Source organism: Centruroides vittatus, unplaced genomic scaffold (genome assembly GCF_030686945.1).
Source record: "Centruroides vittatus isolate TY-2023 unplaced genomic scaffold, ASM3068694v2 contig_1012, whole genome shotgun sequence".
Lineage (NCBI taxonomy): Eukaryota > Metazoa > Arthropoda > Arachnida > Scorpiones > Buthidae > Centruroides > Centruroides vittatus.
Genome location: NW_027120659.1, coordinates 450583 through 467297, shown reverse-complemented (window position 1 = coordinate 467297; position 16715 = coordinate 450583). Strand labels below are relative to the sequence as shown.

The 16715-nt window shown below is 29.4% G+C and overlaps 1 protein-coding gene across 2 annotated transcripts in view; it reads left to right on the top strand.

Annotated features, from left to right (window-relative positions):
* Nucleotides 1-5074: 5074 nt before the first annotated feature.
* Nucleotides 5075-16715, top strand: part of LOC136983706 (metalloproteinase inhibitor 3-like) — a 32379-nt gene continuing 20738 nt past the window's right edge. The window contains exon 1 of one of the 2 annotated variants that reach the window (XM_067280781.1): nucleotides 5075-5163. In XM_067280781.1, coding sequence (XP_067136882.1) covers nucleotides 5154-5163 — 10 coding nt within the window. In that variant the 5' untranslated portion in view covers nucleotides 5075-5153. Of the gene's footprint in view, nucleotides 5164-13664; nucleotides 13687-16715 lie in introns of those variants that run through there. The other variant, XM_067280991.1, reaches the window with a different exon arrangement.

Here is a 16715-nt window from a genome sequence, read left to right as displayed (position 1 = left end):
TTATATGATTTCCATTTTAACCAATAACCTGTACAATGGCGGTAAAAAATTTAAGATATCACATATTTTTCTAATGTTAGCTTTGATAAACTGTTCTATTCACAGCCAAATATCAAACTGTAATCTGCCAACCAATCAAATTTCGTGAAAAACGAACCAAATATTTAAACTCGACACTCTCGAAAACCACTTAAATCATATTTTGTGCAGGCTGGTAACCTCGTATTGGGTCATTTTCCTATTCGAGTGCTACCATACCAGTGGGTCCGAAAGGAAAAAGGGAGTGTTGCGGATGGAGGTTGAAGTTAATTCGACCAAAAGTAGTAGTTGTCCTTCTCCTGGGAGAGAGGATGGTCAATGACTAGTGCTTAATACTAATCTACCATTAATATTGAAAAGTGATACGTGTTGGATAGGTTGTGATGACCCCATATGTGATCGATGTCGCTAACCTTAACATCCAAAAGACTTCATATAAAACTTGTTTAAATAAAAAAAATCCTATAAAATGAGATAATAATTGCTTTTATGTGATCCCATTCAAAATCTGGTGAAATCAGATTGAAAAAGTAAAGCTCAGCAAAAACGTAAGTAAAGGAAAGTTTTGAAACTTGTGGCATAAGAATAGTGGATGCATATCTGACAGTAAGAGTCAACGTGTGTATAATGTCCACATTATACAGTCTACAACCACAGAAAATTTTGAATGAAGCAGTGTTGCCATGATAGTAAATAGGAAAAATAAACATCGGCACAGAAAAAGTCTTCCAGCTCTATTTTGTGCCTTAAAATCGTTGCACGTACATTAATTTGGCTGAACGTTAGAATATCTTTAAGCAGATCAATGAAGGAAGTTTGGGGCAGTGGGTTTATGAGTTAGATGAAATCAGAGGAGGGGCGGGATGTCCTGGTTGCCTGGTAGTTAAGTATATCTTCTTAAATATAGCATTTATAGAAAAATTATTAGAATTGGTTTGATTTATTTGGTTACGGAAACGCGACACGTGAGCAATCTGCCAAGGAGGATGCATTCCGGGAAGACTTTTATGTAAAGCTGGCCTCTATTTAGGTGTTACTAATATGAAGAAAACCCGGAAAACGCCACATGGCCAGTCTACGCGCGACCCCACGACCAACTTCCGATGTTCGGTGGTTTTTATCCACTCGGTTACCAGAAGGTACAGTACTTAATGGACTGCAATTTGAAAAAAATTGAAGTCCTATAAATTTTCACCATTTTCCATCCTCTCTGGCCCTCCTTAATCTCGAAAACGGAGTTAGAAAGATGAAAGTCGAGACCAGACATAGAAATCGTAAGAGAAAGAGGACCAGAATTAACTATATAGGAACTTGCGATTTGTACAGCAAGTCACGTTATCTCAATTTAATAATTTTCTCCGAACGGAGTAAGATAACCGGCATCACTCGATTGCTAACGGAAAAAGTATGATGAATAGGAGCAAAACACTACCACACTGACGGCCGGATGGCCGAGCGGTAAAGGTGGCAGCCTACCGCTCTGGGGGACCCGGGATCGAATCCGAGCGGGTCGAATAATCCCCAGGAATTTTTCGGGGGGTGGTCCGTTCGGATATGTCGGGCCCCGTCCCTCACCACCCGGTCGCCCCATTGTGGGCCTGGCCGAACCCATAATGGGCCTACTAAAAGAGGCCCTCTTAGTGCCCACAGGGCGGAAAGAGTTAAAAAAAAAAAAAAAAAAAAAAAAAAAAAAAACACTACCACACTCCATTCAGGCAAGTACTATATGCTACCTGTTGCAGTAATAGCATAATGACGCATCTGTTTCGCGCTATACCATTGTCGCAGTAATTCGGTGAATATAATTTATCTTTTTTACAATTATATTCTTTTTTGTAAGAATTATATTTAGTTAACTATTTTTTAAAATTTTTTCCAATAGATGGCGCTACATGCAAAGCCAGCAATCGAATGTAGATAGAAACCAATCAATATATAGGAATCTATTCGATAATTACGGATGAGATGTATGATACTATCTAAGTTGGAAGTATCCGAACGTAACTGCTGAGTTTCGTAACGATTGATCGAACTGTCTAGGCGTGTGTAGCGAACAAACAATGAAACAAACATCCATATTTATATTTGTTACAAATTTAAAAATCAGGCGTTAAAAATTGGCGTTTTCTATGATTTAATGAGAATCTTCAGCAGTCTGAAATTAGTACGACTCAGCACAACTTTTCTGGCCAAATTCTTGTCTTGAGCATATCGTTTAATGAGAATCGCAGTCTACCATCTCATTCAGGGCCCACCAGTGGCCAAGCGGTCCTGGGTTTACGCCTCCCTCCGACGAGCTGGCCACGTTGAGTTTTCTGAGTTTTCTCCATGTCTGTAACGCCTAAATAGGGGTCAGTTTTCCTTAAGTGACCTCAGTTGATTTTCAAGCATCATTTGCTGATTTTTACTTTCCCGGCTGTTATATATAACAGAGGGAAAGTATGCTGATGAAAGAAATGCAAAAAAATTCGGGGCGTTTTTTCTGTATGTTTGGATGTTAGTGTGTGTGGGGCACAATTTTGTTCACCCTGTTTGAAGCTTAATAACTCCTGTGCTTTTTGTCGAAAATTTCTGAAATTTTGCAGAGAGGTTTGTTAATTAGGTGGATTAATGCTATTAAATTTTGGTGTTTAAAGGAGGAGGGAGTGTGGATATAATGAGAATCGTATGTATCTCCAATAGGGTCGGACTTAATCACGATTTCACTCGTTTTTAGCATTTACAATTTTTTTTCTTTTTCTAAAATCTCATCCCTACCCTGAAAATTAAGCTTTTTTCCATTTTATAATATTTAAAAATATAAAAAGTTTTAAAAATAAAATATGATAACAGATGGCGCTACCAAAATTTTAAATGTTTCTGGAAAAGTTGAGTGACTCGTTGCTGGTTTATTAACAATATTTATTCGAACAGTTAAGGGGGCAGCCTACCGCTTTACGGAACTCGGGACAAATCCGGATGAGTCAAAAACTCTAGGAATTTTTGGATATGGTTCGTCCGAATATATTAAACCTTGACCTCATCACCCGGCCCTCTCCCATTGCGGGCCCGGCCGAATTCAGAATGGGCTTACTAAAAAGGTCTTCTTAGTGCCTACTGGGAAAAAAGAGTTTTTAAAAAATATTTATCATTATTTTGGAGTTTTTTTTATTAATGATTATTTTTAAATAAGAATTTATAGTATCATTTACAATTATTTAAGTTTTTTTTTAATTTTTGATGAGATTAAATATTAAATACTTTTAAAATCTCACATTACTAAAATAATATTGCACTGGATGTACAATGTTTTCTATATATGTTTTAACATAATACAACTTTAAAATATATAATTTATTTATTCTTATTTCTCGTCCTGTGGACACCAAGAGGGCATTTTTAATTAATAAATTAAAATAATATAACTAATGGCCGAGGCAACTAGAGTATCAAGTGCCACCCTGAAGCTCCGAGATCAAATCTGGGTATTCGAAAAACCCCAGAAAATTTTCGGATGTGGTCTGTGGAGCTCCAGCCGCCGCAGTTGAACGCCTGATTGAATCCATGATAAGTAATATTAATCAGCTCTTGGCATATTATTTCGAAAATAATTTCATAAACAACCCCATTTCTAAAGAACAAAAACTTTTTCTGTATATTGAAACGGACACGAAAATACCGTTTTCCATCACTTCCAGCGATGTTTCGCTTTGCTGTTTGAACAGTCTTTCAAGATGTCAACATATTTCATTTCGATGTAACACGGGAACGATCTGCCGAGGGAAGACACCTCCCGGGAGGACTTTCTAAGGTAAACTAACCCCTAATTAGGCGTTACACACGTAAAGAAAACCTGGAAAAATGCACGTGGGCAGCCCGTTGACCAGGCGCAAATTCACGACTGATTATCATGTGGTTTTATCCACTCGGCCATTGACGGATTGCATTTCGTAATTAAACAATTTACAGTATTTTAATTAGTCGCTTTTTTGTGTTATAACGCAATTAAAAACGATCTCGCTATTCCCTTTCTATATAATTATAATATTATGCAATGACACTTCCGTAAATAAAACATCTGATTCGGAAGTAGTCGTTTTATTTATTTATAATTAAATTTTTCGAGAGTTAAATAGAAAAAATAAAATAAAAAAACTAAAACGCTTCCCTGAAATGTCTTAAATAAATTTCGCTCTCTTTAATGTTGTTCTGAAAACTTTTGTTAATTAAAAAAAAATGATATTTTTAATCGTTTAAAAATATTTAAAAATACAAAATATAAAATTTAGTATAATTAATTAAATTAAACTATTTACTGATTATTTTTTCGCTTTAACTAGTGTCAATATTAAGTGTTGAAACGGTCTCACTAAAGATAGAAATTTTCAATAATTAATTTATTATTATTGATATAATATTACATAATTTACATAAATAACGTTTACTTATTATTAGTACTTATTGTACCTATGTATTAGGCCTAATCTACAATACACACGTATTCACTGAGCATGTAAAAAATACTCTAAGAAACATAAAAAGAAATATATTGTTCTGCCACTTTCTAAGATTTCTGTTGTTTAATGTAATTTTTTAATTTTATAATTGTATGCTTACGCGGCATTACAACAGTATCATGTTGCGAGATAACGATAGAAAAATGTTATAAAACGTAAAATTTACCAATTCAAAATACCATTATGTTATCTTAAACTCTCGTTTTCTATGTAATATAATCATTTCCTTTTAAAGAATGAAGTAATTCTAAGGATAAAACATTTTTGACATATTAACTCAGTTATCCGGAAGTGATGTAACGGATCTTTTAATGAATTCAGATGATTAAAGGAAGCATGACTGCGTAAAGTGTTGATGACGTGTGATTCATTGTTAATGTTTAAACTTATCCGTACGAAATGATCTTTAGACTTTGGAACTAAATAAAAATAATATAGTAATTGAAAGTGTTAAAATGTTAAACAAATGAGAGAGAAAAAGATAGAAGAAACAATTTTTTGCTCTTACTTAAATTGTATTTAGCATTTTGCTGTGGATTTGAAAAACTAGATTTTATCCTTAATTGCAGATTAATAATACAAATAATACATCATTTGCAGATATACATTATTACATTGATGTTATGCGGTATTTATCGATTTAATTTTCTTAATATAATGTTAGGAGTGTAAAATATAATTAATTAATTAATAATTAATTAATAAATTAACTTATTGTCGAATATTAAAATATTTATTAATTATAATTACGTTAAGTAACTTTTCTAAAATTGCATGAAATTTTCAAAACAGAAATGATACATATCGAGGATTATTTGCACAGGACCATTAACTGATTAAATAAAATTAATAGAATAGGATAGAATTAATTTCAGGAATGTTTACACGTAGTGAAGAATAGTTAAATATTAATTTGATCGAGTTGGATCGAGATTCCTGGTTAAATAGGCATGCTATATTTTTAATTAGGCATGAACATACTTAATCATAAATGCAATGTAAATGAAGTATAAATGTATTTCTGTATTAAATAATTCAAATTTTGATTGTTCTATAATACTTAAATCGATTTTAAAATAAATTTGGAATTATATGGTTTTTGTTCGAATTAAAATTTTATTTCGGAATAGTCCGATTTTTAAATATTCCAATAATTATTTATATTTTACAGTATTCAAACATTTATTTTTTTTATCTTTATTACATAATGAAGTGCACCAGGCTTTACATCCGTCTTTATTCTGTTGAATTTATTTTTTTATTTATTTAAATAATATTAATATGTGCAGTGAAATTTGTGTAAACCGGACTCGTACGGTACCAAATAATTTTCCGGTTTGGTAAATTTATATAAATTGATAAATGATTATAATTACGATACTGTTGTTATGCAATTTTTATTTTCTGTTTTTAAGTCCATACAAAATATCAGTATTTCTTCTCTAATTATAGAAATACAAATTGATTTACATAAACTTGCAGCATGCAAGATTTCAAATTTAACAATAAGAAAATATTTTAGTCAAAAAAATGTCTGAAATCAACATTATACATGGATCCCCTTAATTCAAATTTGTCTGGGTCCCATGAAACTATAACGCGCCACTGTGATATACTTTAATATTTTTTTTTTCGTTTAATCTTGAACGATATAATATCTTTCAAATTTTATAAAATAAATTTATAAAACAGAAAACATATAAATATTTATTTTAAATACAGGTATTCAGATACGAGTATATTTGTTTTTTCTCTCTTTACTTATAAATTATTTACATAATTTTATTTAATATCGAACACAGAACAAATTACCGGTGTGAATTCACACCGGTAATTGGTTGTGTGTTCGATATTAATTAAGTATTTCCCGAGAAAAATAATTTTTCAGTTAAAAAACTTTATTGCTACTGTATTTATATTTCTATAGAGTTATTCTTATGATATTATTTGTAGTGTCTGTATTTTTCATTTCACTACTATTAAATGTTGTATTTTATCTAAAGTAAAGTATTATATTAAAATTTTTTCAATACGACATTATATAGTAATCGACTTATTATCATTAAATTAAGTAACATCGATATTAATTTACACAAAATATGTTTCAATTTAATTATTCAACAATGTAATAGTGAAATGTTACATATGTTTTCATATGAAAAATAATTTTAATTACTTATAGAAAATCTATGCATAGTCATTAATAAGTAACTAAGTCCTTGATTAATTTCATTATAAATAGATATCTATTATTTACTTGATCTTCTTACATAATGATATGTAATGTTAAGAAATATAATATAAAATTTAAAATTTATAAGTAAGTTTTTTAAACGTAATATTGTAAGTTTTATTAATGTTATTAATGATATTAAATGTTTATAAATTTCTTAATTAAAAAACTTTTGATAATAGAAATAGCTCATCTGATTTTTCTTTAATTTGAAGAAATTTGTATTTAAAAAAGTGAACGAATTTAGATACTAGTCCAGACTTATTTGATGATGTCGATGAAGATGTTAGTGTTTCTTATTGCAATGTTGCAAAGATCAGTGTTCCTATAACACCTGACATATGACCTAAATATTTTTGATAATTTATAAAAACAAATAATGTTTGTTTCTTTAACGAGTAATAAATCTCTCTTCTTGGGATCGAAGGTTTAAATTACGTTATGCACAAGCTAAAAAAGCTATCCGTGTGTTGATGATGCAATGTAAGTTTTCAAATAATTTTATTTTATTTTTTTCGTTTATTACCAATGAGATTCAAAATAGAATCAACGTTGAAGGTTTCTGATAACCCACACATTCTCACACCGTGTAGGGTTATCTTCACAGATTGCATCTATAGTTCAGTTATATTATTAATGTGCGTAAGCCCTCGAGGCATGCATTTCGAAATTGACCACAACGTACTGCCAAAATACCAAAAATGGTATAACTGCTGTTATTGTAACCTTGAATGGACAAAAACATAGACTTTTATCTTAAAATTTTAATTTCGAGATAGCAATCGATCGCAATAATATTTTATGGATAAAATTATAATTAATATATCAAATGTAAAAGTCTACATTTCAAAATAATGAAATATTGTAATTATGAAAGCACGTTTGTTATTTTAATTATTAATAATATATTAATAAAAAATTCACAACATGTAATAAAGGAAATAAACGATTAATCTTTAGTACTTTTTTAAAAAAGATAAAAATTATTTCATTACATTTTACGTAAATAGTGTTTAAAATTTGCGTAGGCATTTTAAAATAATGAAATAATTCTTAACACGTTTCAAAATAATAGAATATTAATAGGATATTAACCGAAATATTTAAATTTAGGTCGAAAATTATTATTAATTTTTAGCATACGGCGTTTTAAAGGGAGTAGTATTTTGCATAGTTAATATGCTGTAAAAATTTCGCCAAAATGTGATATGAGAGATGCTAGTGAACACATAATTTCAAATAGCAAAAACGTTAATTAATTTAAAGATCAGTCAGAGTGCAGTTTCGAAAATATTAAAATAAACTAAGTAATTATGTATAGTACAACGTATTGATATTCTTACAGAAGTTTTCTGTAAAAAATTGCTTCAATTTGTCAGTAAAGTAAATTGTGGAACGAAATTGGCGTTGTGGCATCTCCATGTACAACGTGACGCGCCGAAAATTGCAGTAACTTTTGATCTGTCGTCTTTTATATTTTGAGAAAATTTTGAGTAAACTATTTGAGTTTTGCGGCAATTTTTTGATTTGTGACGATACTTTTTTCGTGTTCAACGTGAAATAGAGGACACAGTTTAAGTTTTTTCGAGCTTTTAAGCTCGAAAAAACTTAAACACTTGCAAATATTCTCTATCTTGCATGCACTTACAAGGCTCTTAAAATTTTTGAATGTATGGGACAAAGTTACCTCGTGACATGGTAATTTCCCTGATGCTATATTTCATTGATTTAAGTGTAATACATCTTTGAGATGATAACTTTATTAATTTTTAAAAATATTATAATAAATTGTTAGTTTATAACTAAGTTTGTTTTATATAACTCATCATGTATATGTCTGCACACGTTATTACACCAGATTTTCAGTCTCCGAAACAGAAAACTGATTTCATTTTGAAATCATTTTTGGAGGATTTATTTTACAAACATTGTCTACCCATTCATATGGAATACAATCCTCCTTTTCAGACCATCTCCAACATTTTGAGCCTATGCTTGTGTACAATTAATAACATAATCTTTCTTCAGAGATACAAAATGCTTAACTACAGGACATTGAACTTACGTATTGAACGTACACGAAAACAAAACTTTCCTGTTGAGTGCAGCTCAATACGATTACAGTGATAAAAGAAAGAAACATTACATTAGGAAGACTGAAAATGTTTTATTTTCAGATGAATCAAAATTCTCTAGGCTATATCATTTGGAGAAATTAGTGATTTCAGTTATTTACAATGGTTAGTAAAACATCCGAAGTGTCATGGTTTGGAGATGCTTTAAAGCATCTGATGTTAGCCTTCTCTGTTTTCTAAATACACCCGTGAAGTCAGAAATCTTCTAGATTTTGAAATGCTATATTATTCCCTCGATAGAACCGAAAATCTGTTCGGTGATGATGACCTTGCTTTCCAACAAGATCAAGCTCCAGTTTTACATCACAAAGGTTTGTTATGGAGCACGGAATTAACGTTTTAGGTTGGCCAGGCCTAATCTTAATCCCATTGAAAATTTGAAAAACTTACGAAAGAGAACGTACAAAATCTATGATCTTTAACTCTTTCCGAGTTAAAGCAAACTGTAATAAAGTTTGAACGGAATAACTGCAGAGTAGTGTTGCACATTAGTTGAGTTAATCCCTTGCAAATAAAGACAGTATACTATATTAACAAATTTTAGTTAAAATATTATTGTTTACATTTAAAAAGTAATTAATTATTTTATACTGTATAGTGTATTACATGAAACATTGAAACATGTGAAGAATTATTTCATTATTTTGAAACGTAGTTTTACAGTATAACATATATGATAAATAATCCAGTTAAAAGAAAATGATACTTTAATTTAAAGAATGTGTTTATTCTTTAAATTAATAATTCTTTTTATAGGATTTATGACATGCAATTTTTACGGCCGCTATTGTATTATGATAATATATTAGCGAGGTTGAGGCCGAAGTTTTCAACGCGAAAACGTGTACGTCGGACGTTCGGCGCCGCTTTCCTGTAAGCCTAGAAGTATGGCAATGGCCTTTGGAATGTCGAGCATGAGTCCACTGACTTTCCAAAGGCCATTGCCAAACTTCTAGGCTTACAGGAAAGCGGCGCCGAACGTCCGACGTACACGTTTTCGTGTTGAAAACTTCGGTTTCAACCTCGCTAATATCTTTTTTATAATTACATAATTTTTAGAAAGTTTCGTAATTTTAATATTCTTTAATCCCAGAATTATGTCTCCCAAAAATCTTGAAAAATTATTTCTACATACTGTATATCTTGTTATAAAAATGAAAAAATTACAGCGATTCAATATACAAAATTATGAATTGAATGGATAAAAGTTGTTAGGTCTATTAGTTCCTTGACTGGTGTCATCTATCGTATGATTAATACTGGTTTGAATTTACTCTGGATTTTTCTGATTTCATGTGGGTACTTCCGTCAGATTGTTGTTCTTTACCATCTACACTGGTTAATCTCATAGCAAGTTAGATCCATTCATTGGACGATTCCATAACGGCTGATCTCTGAGAGGTTAACGAGGCAGCCTACCTCTCTGGGGAACCCTGGATCGAATCCAGACGGATCAAAATCACCAAGAACTTTTTGGAGGGTGATCGGTCTAGATATATCGAGTTCTGTCCATTGTGGACCTGGTCGAGCCCATAATGGACTTGCTGGAAAAAGCCCTTTTAGCACTCACAGGGCAGTAAGTGTTAATAAAGAAAGTGTGATTCCAATCATATTAACTAATAATAATTTGCTGGAACTTTACTTGAAAATTATTCAGTTTTAGAAATTTACTAAAAATACACGATCCCAAAATATTATTTCTTTTTTCAAATAAAAATATTTTAATACTCATTATGAAAACATTTCATCTATAAATAATCAAGGTCTTATTTTTAATGTAGCGTATAATTTGAATTTACATACTGTATTTCTGGAATAATTCTTGAAGTATTTTAACGTTTAGATTTGAATATGTTTCTAACTTTATAAATAGGATATACAGAATTTCTATGTATTAATTAGAATTTATAGTTATATGAAATTTTCTATGTCTTATTCTTTTGAGCGGCAGATTTAGTGGAGTAGACATTACATTGATTGATAGTATCATTTAAATAGACCGGTCAAATATCAAAGCAATAAGGCACTCTCTGAAGATGTTAGTTCTAGTCCGAGTCTGATGCTGGGAATTCTCTATGGGTAATCTGATCTGGATGTGCCGTTTCTCACTATCTGGAATCCCATGTCTGAAGTAAAGATCCTCTTAATTTTAAATATGCAAAACAGGAAGAGACAGTAGAAAGAAAAATACATTTAAATGATAAGTTTTTATTTATGTTTTTGCTTATAATCATCTACATAATTGTTCTTTGTGTAATAGTATAGGGACGATATTTGGAAACTGAACGATTAATTGTCTAATTAATTGACACTAGACAGCAGCGAGTTGTCTGCTGTATGTCGGTCAAATTTACAGCCATTATATGCTGGCCTGATCCACAACGGGTCGACCAATATCGATTAAGATAGAGGAGCCATACTGCCGATGTTAATTTATGGAAATTTGCATCGAATTCGAACCCAGATCCTATGGCAGCAGAACCGATGGATCCGGGTTGGAATTCCTGCATCTATCACATTAGATCTTATTGCGCCGTCATATGGCCGATGTAAACTGGAAAAAATAATATAATAAAGTTTATACGCTGTAATTTCTATGCAATAAGATAACCGTACAAAGAATTCTTCGTTTTATTCATTTTTGATAGCTTTGTTTCCGTTCGCGTTATTCTTAAATGGAAATGTTTTAATGAGAAAAAAATGGCGAAATGCTTTATTTTTATATCTTGTGTTTTCTTATAAGTTTCAATGCTGATGTTTATACTTTTATTTTATTTAAAGTAATATATTTTTAAAAAATTTTAATAGTTAATAACCAATAATATACATCATTTGACTAGTAATAAAAATGAGTTTATATTTATTAATTTTTTCAGTAACGTTTTACTTATATTTCCTTAATCAGTTTAATAATTTCAATGAAAAAGATTTGTTTTTGATCTATTTTGACGTTTATTTTATGAAAAGTAATCAATAATTAAATAATAAACACAATGTTATATTAAATTAACCGTTCGTATTTCTAAATTTATAAAATAATTGTTTTCAATTTTAATAATAGTAAAAAATTAGTAATAGTGAAAGCACAAAAAAACTTATTTTTAAAATGTTTGAACATTTTGAATAAATTTAAATAATTTTAATTTTTTTTTAAACTCTTAATCGTTATGCTAATATCTTTACAAAATATAGTATTTAATAGTTTAATGTATTGCCACATCCTTTATTTCTCAATTTAAAGTATAAATTTTTTGGACTTCATTCTTTCCACTCTGCAGACACTAAGAGGGCTTTTTAACAGGCCTGTCATGAGTTCGGACAGGCCCACATGGAGATTACCAGGTGGTGAAGGGCTAGGCCAGAAAAATTATCGAGGTTGCTGAACAGGACTAGAACCTGGGTCCCTAAAAACAGCAGACTAACTCCTTTACTGCCTCGATCATCTTGTCATCTAAAGCAGAACATATCACAACTGGAAAAAATTCCAGAAATGACCTTTTTTGTTTAACATCATTATTATCATTAAAGTTTTTTGAATTATTTTACAAGAATGTAATAAATAGTTACAATATTTCACAGTTAATGAATACCTGAATGGATGAATAGGCCTAAATAAATTGACTATTAAGATACAAATCCATTGTAAATATTTTTACTTTTTCTTCAGAATTCTTATAATTGAACGAAAAATGTTTTTTAAAAATTACTTTTTGTTATATATATATATATATATATATATATATTTTAATCTGTAAAGTGTAGAAATTTTTATTTGTTGCTATGTTGTATTTCAATGAACGGATCTGAAGATATTTAGGAAAATGCAACTCAGTTCGTTCAAATATCAACTTTGTAAATAAATCAAAAACTCAAGGTTATGAAAAAATATTCAATTCCTGCAAGAACGAAAAAAATGAGAAAAGTGTCCTTTCGAAAATGTTTGAAAATATTTTCAAATATATATGTAAACAATTAAGAAAATATTAATATAATATGAACGCTTAAAACCTGTTTGAATACTGGATATGAATGTAAATACTTCGATGTTTATAAAATATTTTATAAAAAAACGAAGTATTTACATTCAAATCCAGTATTCAAACAGGTTTTAAGCGTTCATATTATATTAATATTTTCTTAATTGTTTACATATATATTTGATTATTAATACTAAATTTTAAAAAGTTTAAAAGTTCAAACAAATTTTGATTGTGCTAGTTAAATTTAACATAAAAAATCTGTGAGCATGTACACATTCTTAAGCCCATTTATATACTGTCGATTATTAAAAATACATTATTTTATAGAATATTATTAATTTAACAATGTACTGTACGTATGGTCAATATTAAATGAACAATGGCAAAAGAAACCAGAAAAAGTTATCAGAATAACGTCTCGTCTGATGACCTGACGCGCTACCACGATAAAATTCATTCTAAGAAACCATTATAAACTGGATAAATGCATTAAATTTACTTTGTTTTAATCTGATAAACAAATGGAAATCAAATGAGTGTACAGAATATGAAAATGATGATTTAAATGCTTTTGAAATTTTAATTATGGTTTGATTTATGGCTAAATAATCTCTGAGTAATCAGTACTTCAATGAATACAATGGCTCCGAAGGATGAAATTCCATATCTTATCTTTTTACATTACGTACGTCTGATAACTACTTTTACGATATAATTTAAGAAATATTTTTGATTTCATTTTATTGCAGTGTATTTTGTATTCGGATGTACAGTACGTACGTACATTTACCCTCCCAAGAATAGTAAGATAACTTTATTGATTTTCGTAATTTTAATTAATAATACAAGCCAATAATTAAGTTTTTAAATTAAATTTTAGAAAAAATTAATAAAAAATTGATTATAATATATTTATTTATAACATAACAATTCTATAACAGTTATATATTTTAATAATAAAAATATACATAAAATATTTCATTAAAACAAATAACGTATTAGATCTATATAAAGTATTATATTTTATTAACTGTATAAAAATATGATTATTTGATAAATAATATTAGTTAGTTTGTATTTAAAATATTAAAATATATATGTATATATAAACCTGAGTATATATAATGTAGATTTTGTATAAAAATTTTTTATGGTTTACTCGAAATTCGTTTCGATGATCTTCTGGACTCTTGTGCTGGTGGCACTGGTAAAGCATTTGAACATACTTTCGAGCATCCACTTTCGCAGCATTTTTTTGTTCCAGGGCAATCTGAGTCACTTTCGCAAACTGAAAGGACAGAACTGATTGCGCATTTAGCAGGACGAGGTGAACCGACTGGACAAAAGCCCTCTATAAAAAACATATATTTATAAACTAGTTGTTGTAAATTGTATGCTTATGCGTGAAATAACGCATTAAAATTCATAAATTAGCCCGTTAAAATTCATTTTAAAAGTTGAAAGTAATCTTTATAGAGCAAAGTAGCAATTCTATGTCTATCGTAACACGATCAAAGTATAACAGAATCATGCGAATTTTTTTTTGAAGTGAGCAATAGAAATAGTCAACAAGATAACACGATAAGAATATTATAAGAATATTTTTATATTCTTGTCAAGTGATTCTATTTTTTGATTTATTTTTTTGCTAACAGGTTCTCTTATTTTTCAACTGTAGCTAAAATAATATATTTGTTTACATCCGTAGAAACTAGTGATAAAAATCTCAATGAAACTTTTTAAAAATATAATTTAGAAACATCCATATTACGAAAAATTTCCTATTATATGACATAGAAATTTGCAAAGCGGATATTATTTTTTTATTTTGGCTTACCTTTAATATCTATTTCGGAGCATTCGTGTTGCTGAAGACATTTTTCAACGCACTGTTTTAATTCATTGGCACAATCTACGCACCCAGAAGCTCTTTGCCCTGGTAAAATTCTGCGTCTCGGACCAAAAGGGAATGGTCGAGTAATCCCTTCTGAGAATTCCCCTAAGAAAAGAGGGAAAATCAAAATTGCTACAATATGCATACTTTCGCTTGCACTTCCCGTTTCGATAGCCAAATACCACAGATCCAGTTTTATGGAGAACAACCTTGTGGCTATAGTATAACTGTTGTCCTACATATTGTGTATATTGTTATTGTACCTAGCGGCGTTGATATTTACAGTCGAGCTTAAAAAAAAAAAAATTAAGTAGAACTAATTCAGTTGCACTTTTAATATTGAGAACAATAACCCTAAACCTTTTCTCTCTGTTTTGTATTTAATTAAATAATTATTCATTTTTTTAATTTTGAAATTTTGAAATATTAAAAAAAAATACCAAGATGATTACTCGAGGAAGTGTCGTTTATGAGATTGATAACCCAGAGTTCATTTTTAAATAGCAAATCGTACAAAGCGGTTTGGGACGATTATGCATTTAAAGATTTTTTCCTGTTGTGCAAATGAGCGATGTCTAAATAAGTAGCTTTTTTTAACCGAGATGTTGATGACATTTCTGATGAATTACCTTCGATTTTAAAGTGAGTCTGAATTATTATTATTATTATTTTAATAAGTGCAAGTACATATGTTTAAATATAAAGCTTATTAATTATAAATAATGATGTGCAATTAAGCAGAATTCTCAAGAATTTATTTGTCAATCAGAAGAATCCTTGTTAAAATTCTTTGATTAAAATGAAAGACAAATCTAGAAATTCGAAACGAATTCATACTGCAAGAATTTTAATAAAATTTCAGAAAATAATTAAAATTGTTTATCATCAAATTAGCTTAATTAGACGGAGAATCTAAAAGAAAAAAAAATCTGAAGTACAATGTAGCATTTCATGAATTAATAAATACAAACGTACGGTACATTTGTATATAATGACAAAAGCGAGTTTTTAATAAATAAAAACAATTTTATAAATCATATGATGTGTATAGTATAATATGGTTCTAATTATAATGTATCGTCGGTAGTGAAGGGTTTTATTTGCCTACCCTGTAATTTGTAATTATTCCGACTAGACAAGGTTACTCGTGGTTGAACCAAGTGACTTTGACTTTTTTGCCCAGGAATCCGGATTCGATCCCTTGTACTTCGATTTTTCAGGGAAGTTCGGTCTCGACCCCATTCTTTATTATCTTAGATGATATTCTTACATCCAGTTGCCAAGAAATGAAGAGTATCGCAGTAAGATGGATGTTGTTTGTCTTTTAAGCATTACTAAAGAATTAATTATCTAAAATATTTATTGTAAAAATTAGCTTTCTTCGATTCAGAAGTTAAAGGATATGGCCTTTTCGTGCTCTCTGAACGGTAAAGGGCCTAAAACCACGAATAAAAAAAATGTTAAAGGATATGTTTATTATTTATGTTTATTTACAAAAATGTATAAGTTTCATGATTTTATTTTAATTTTATTTTTATTATTTATATTGCAACTGATATCAAAAGCTATATAAATATTTAAAGAGCGATTTGTAGACATGTAAATAAATAAAGATACAAGCTTAATGGTTGTTAATTGATAATATTTAATAACAATTTTATAAGTTGAATGGACGCATAAAGCAATTACTAAAGATGATGACAGACTGTTACATTTGACAATTAAGTGGCATTTTTTAGAAACTATGTTAAATAAAATTACTCTTGAAATTACTATGGAACAATTATATTTTAAATTCTATTAAATAAACAATATTTAAAATGAAAATTAATTTTTAATAAACGATACATTATCTTACAATGCCTCTTTCTTAAGGAAAATCAATAAATTTGAAATTGTTTAACTAGAATTTTCATGCAATTTGGTTTTCATTAGCAA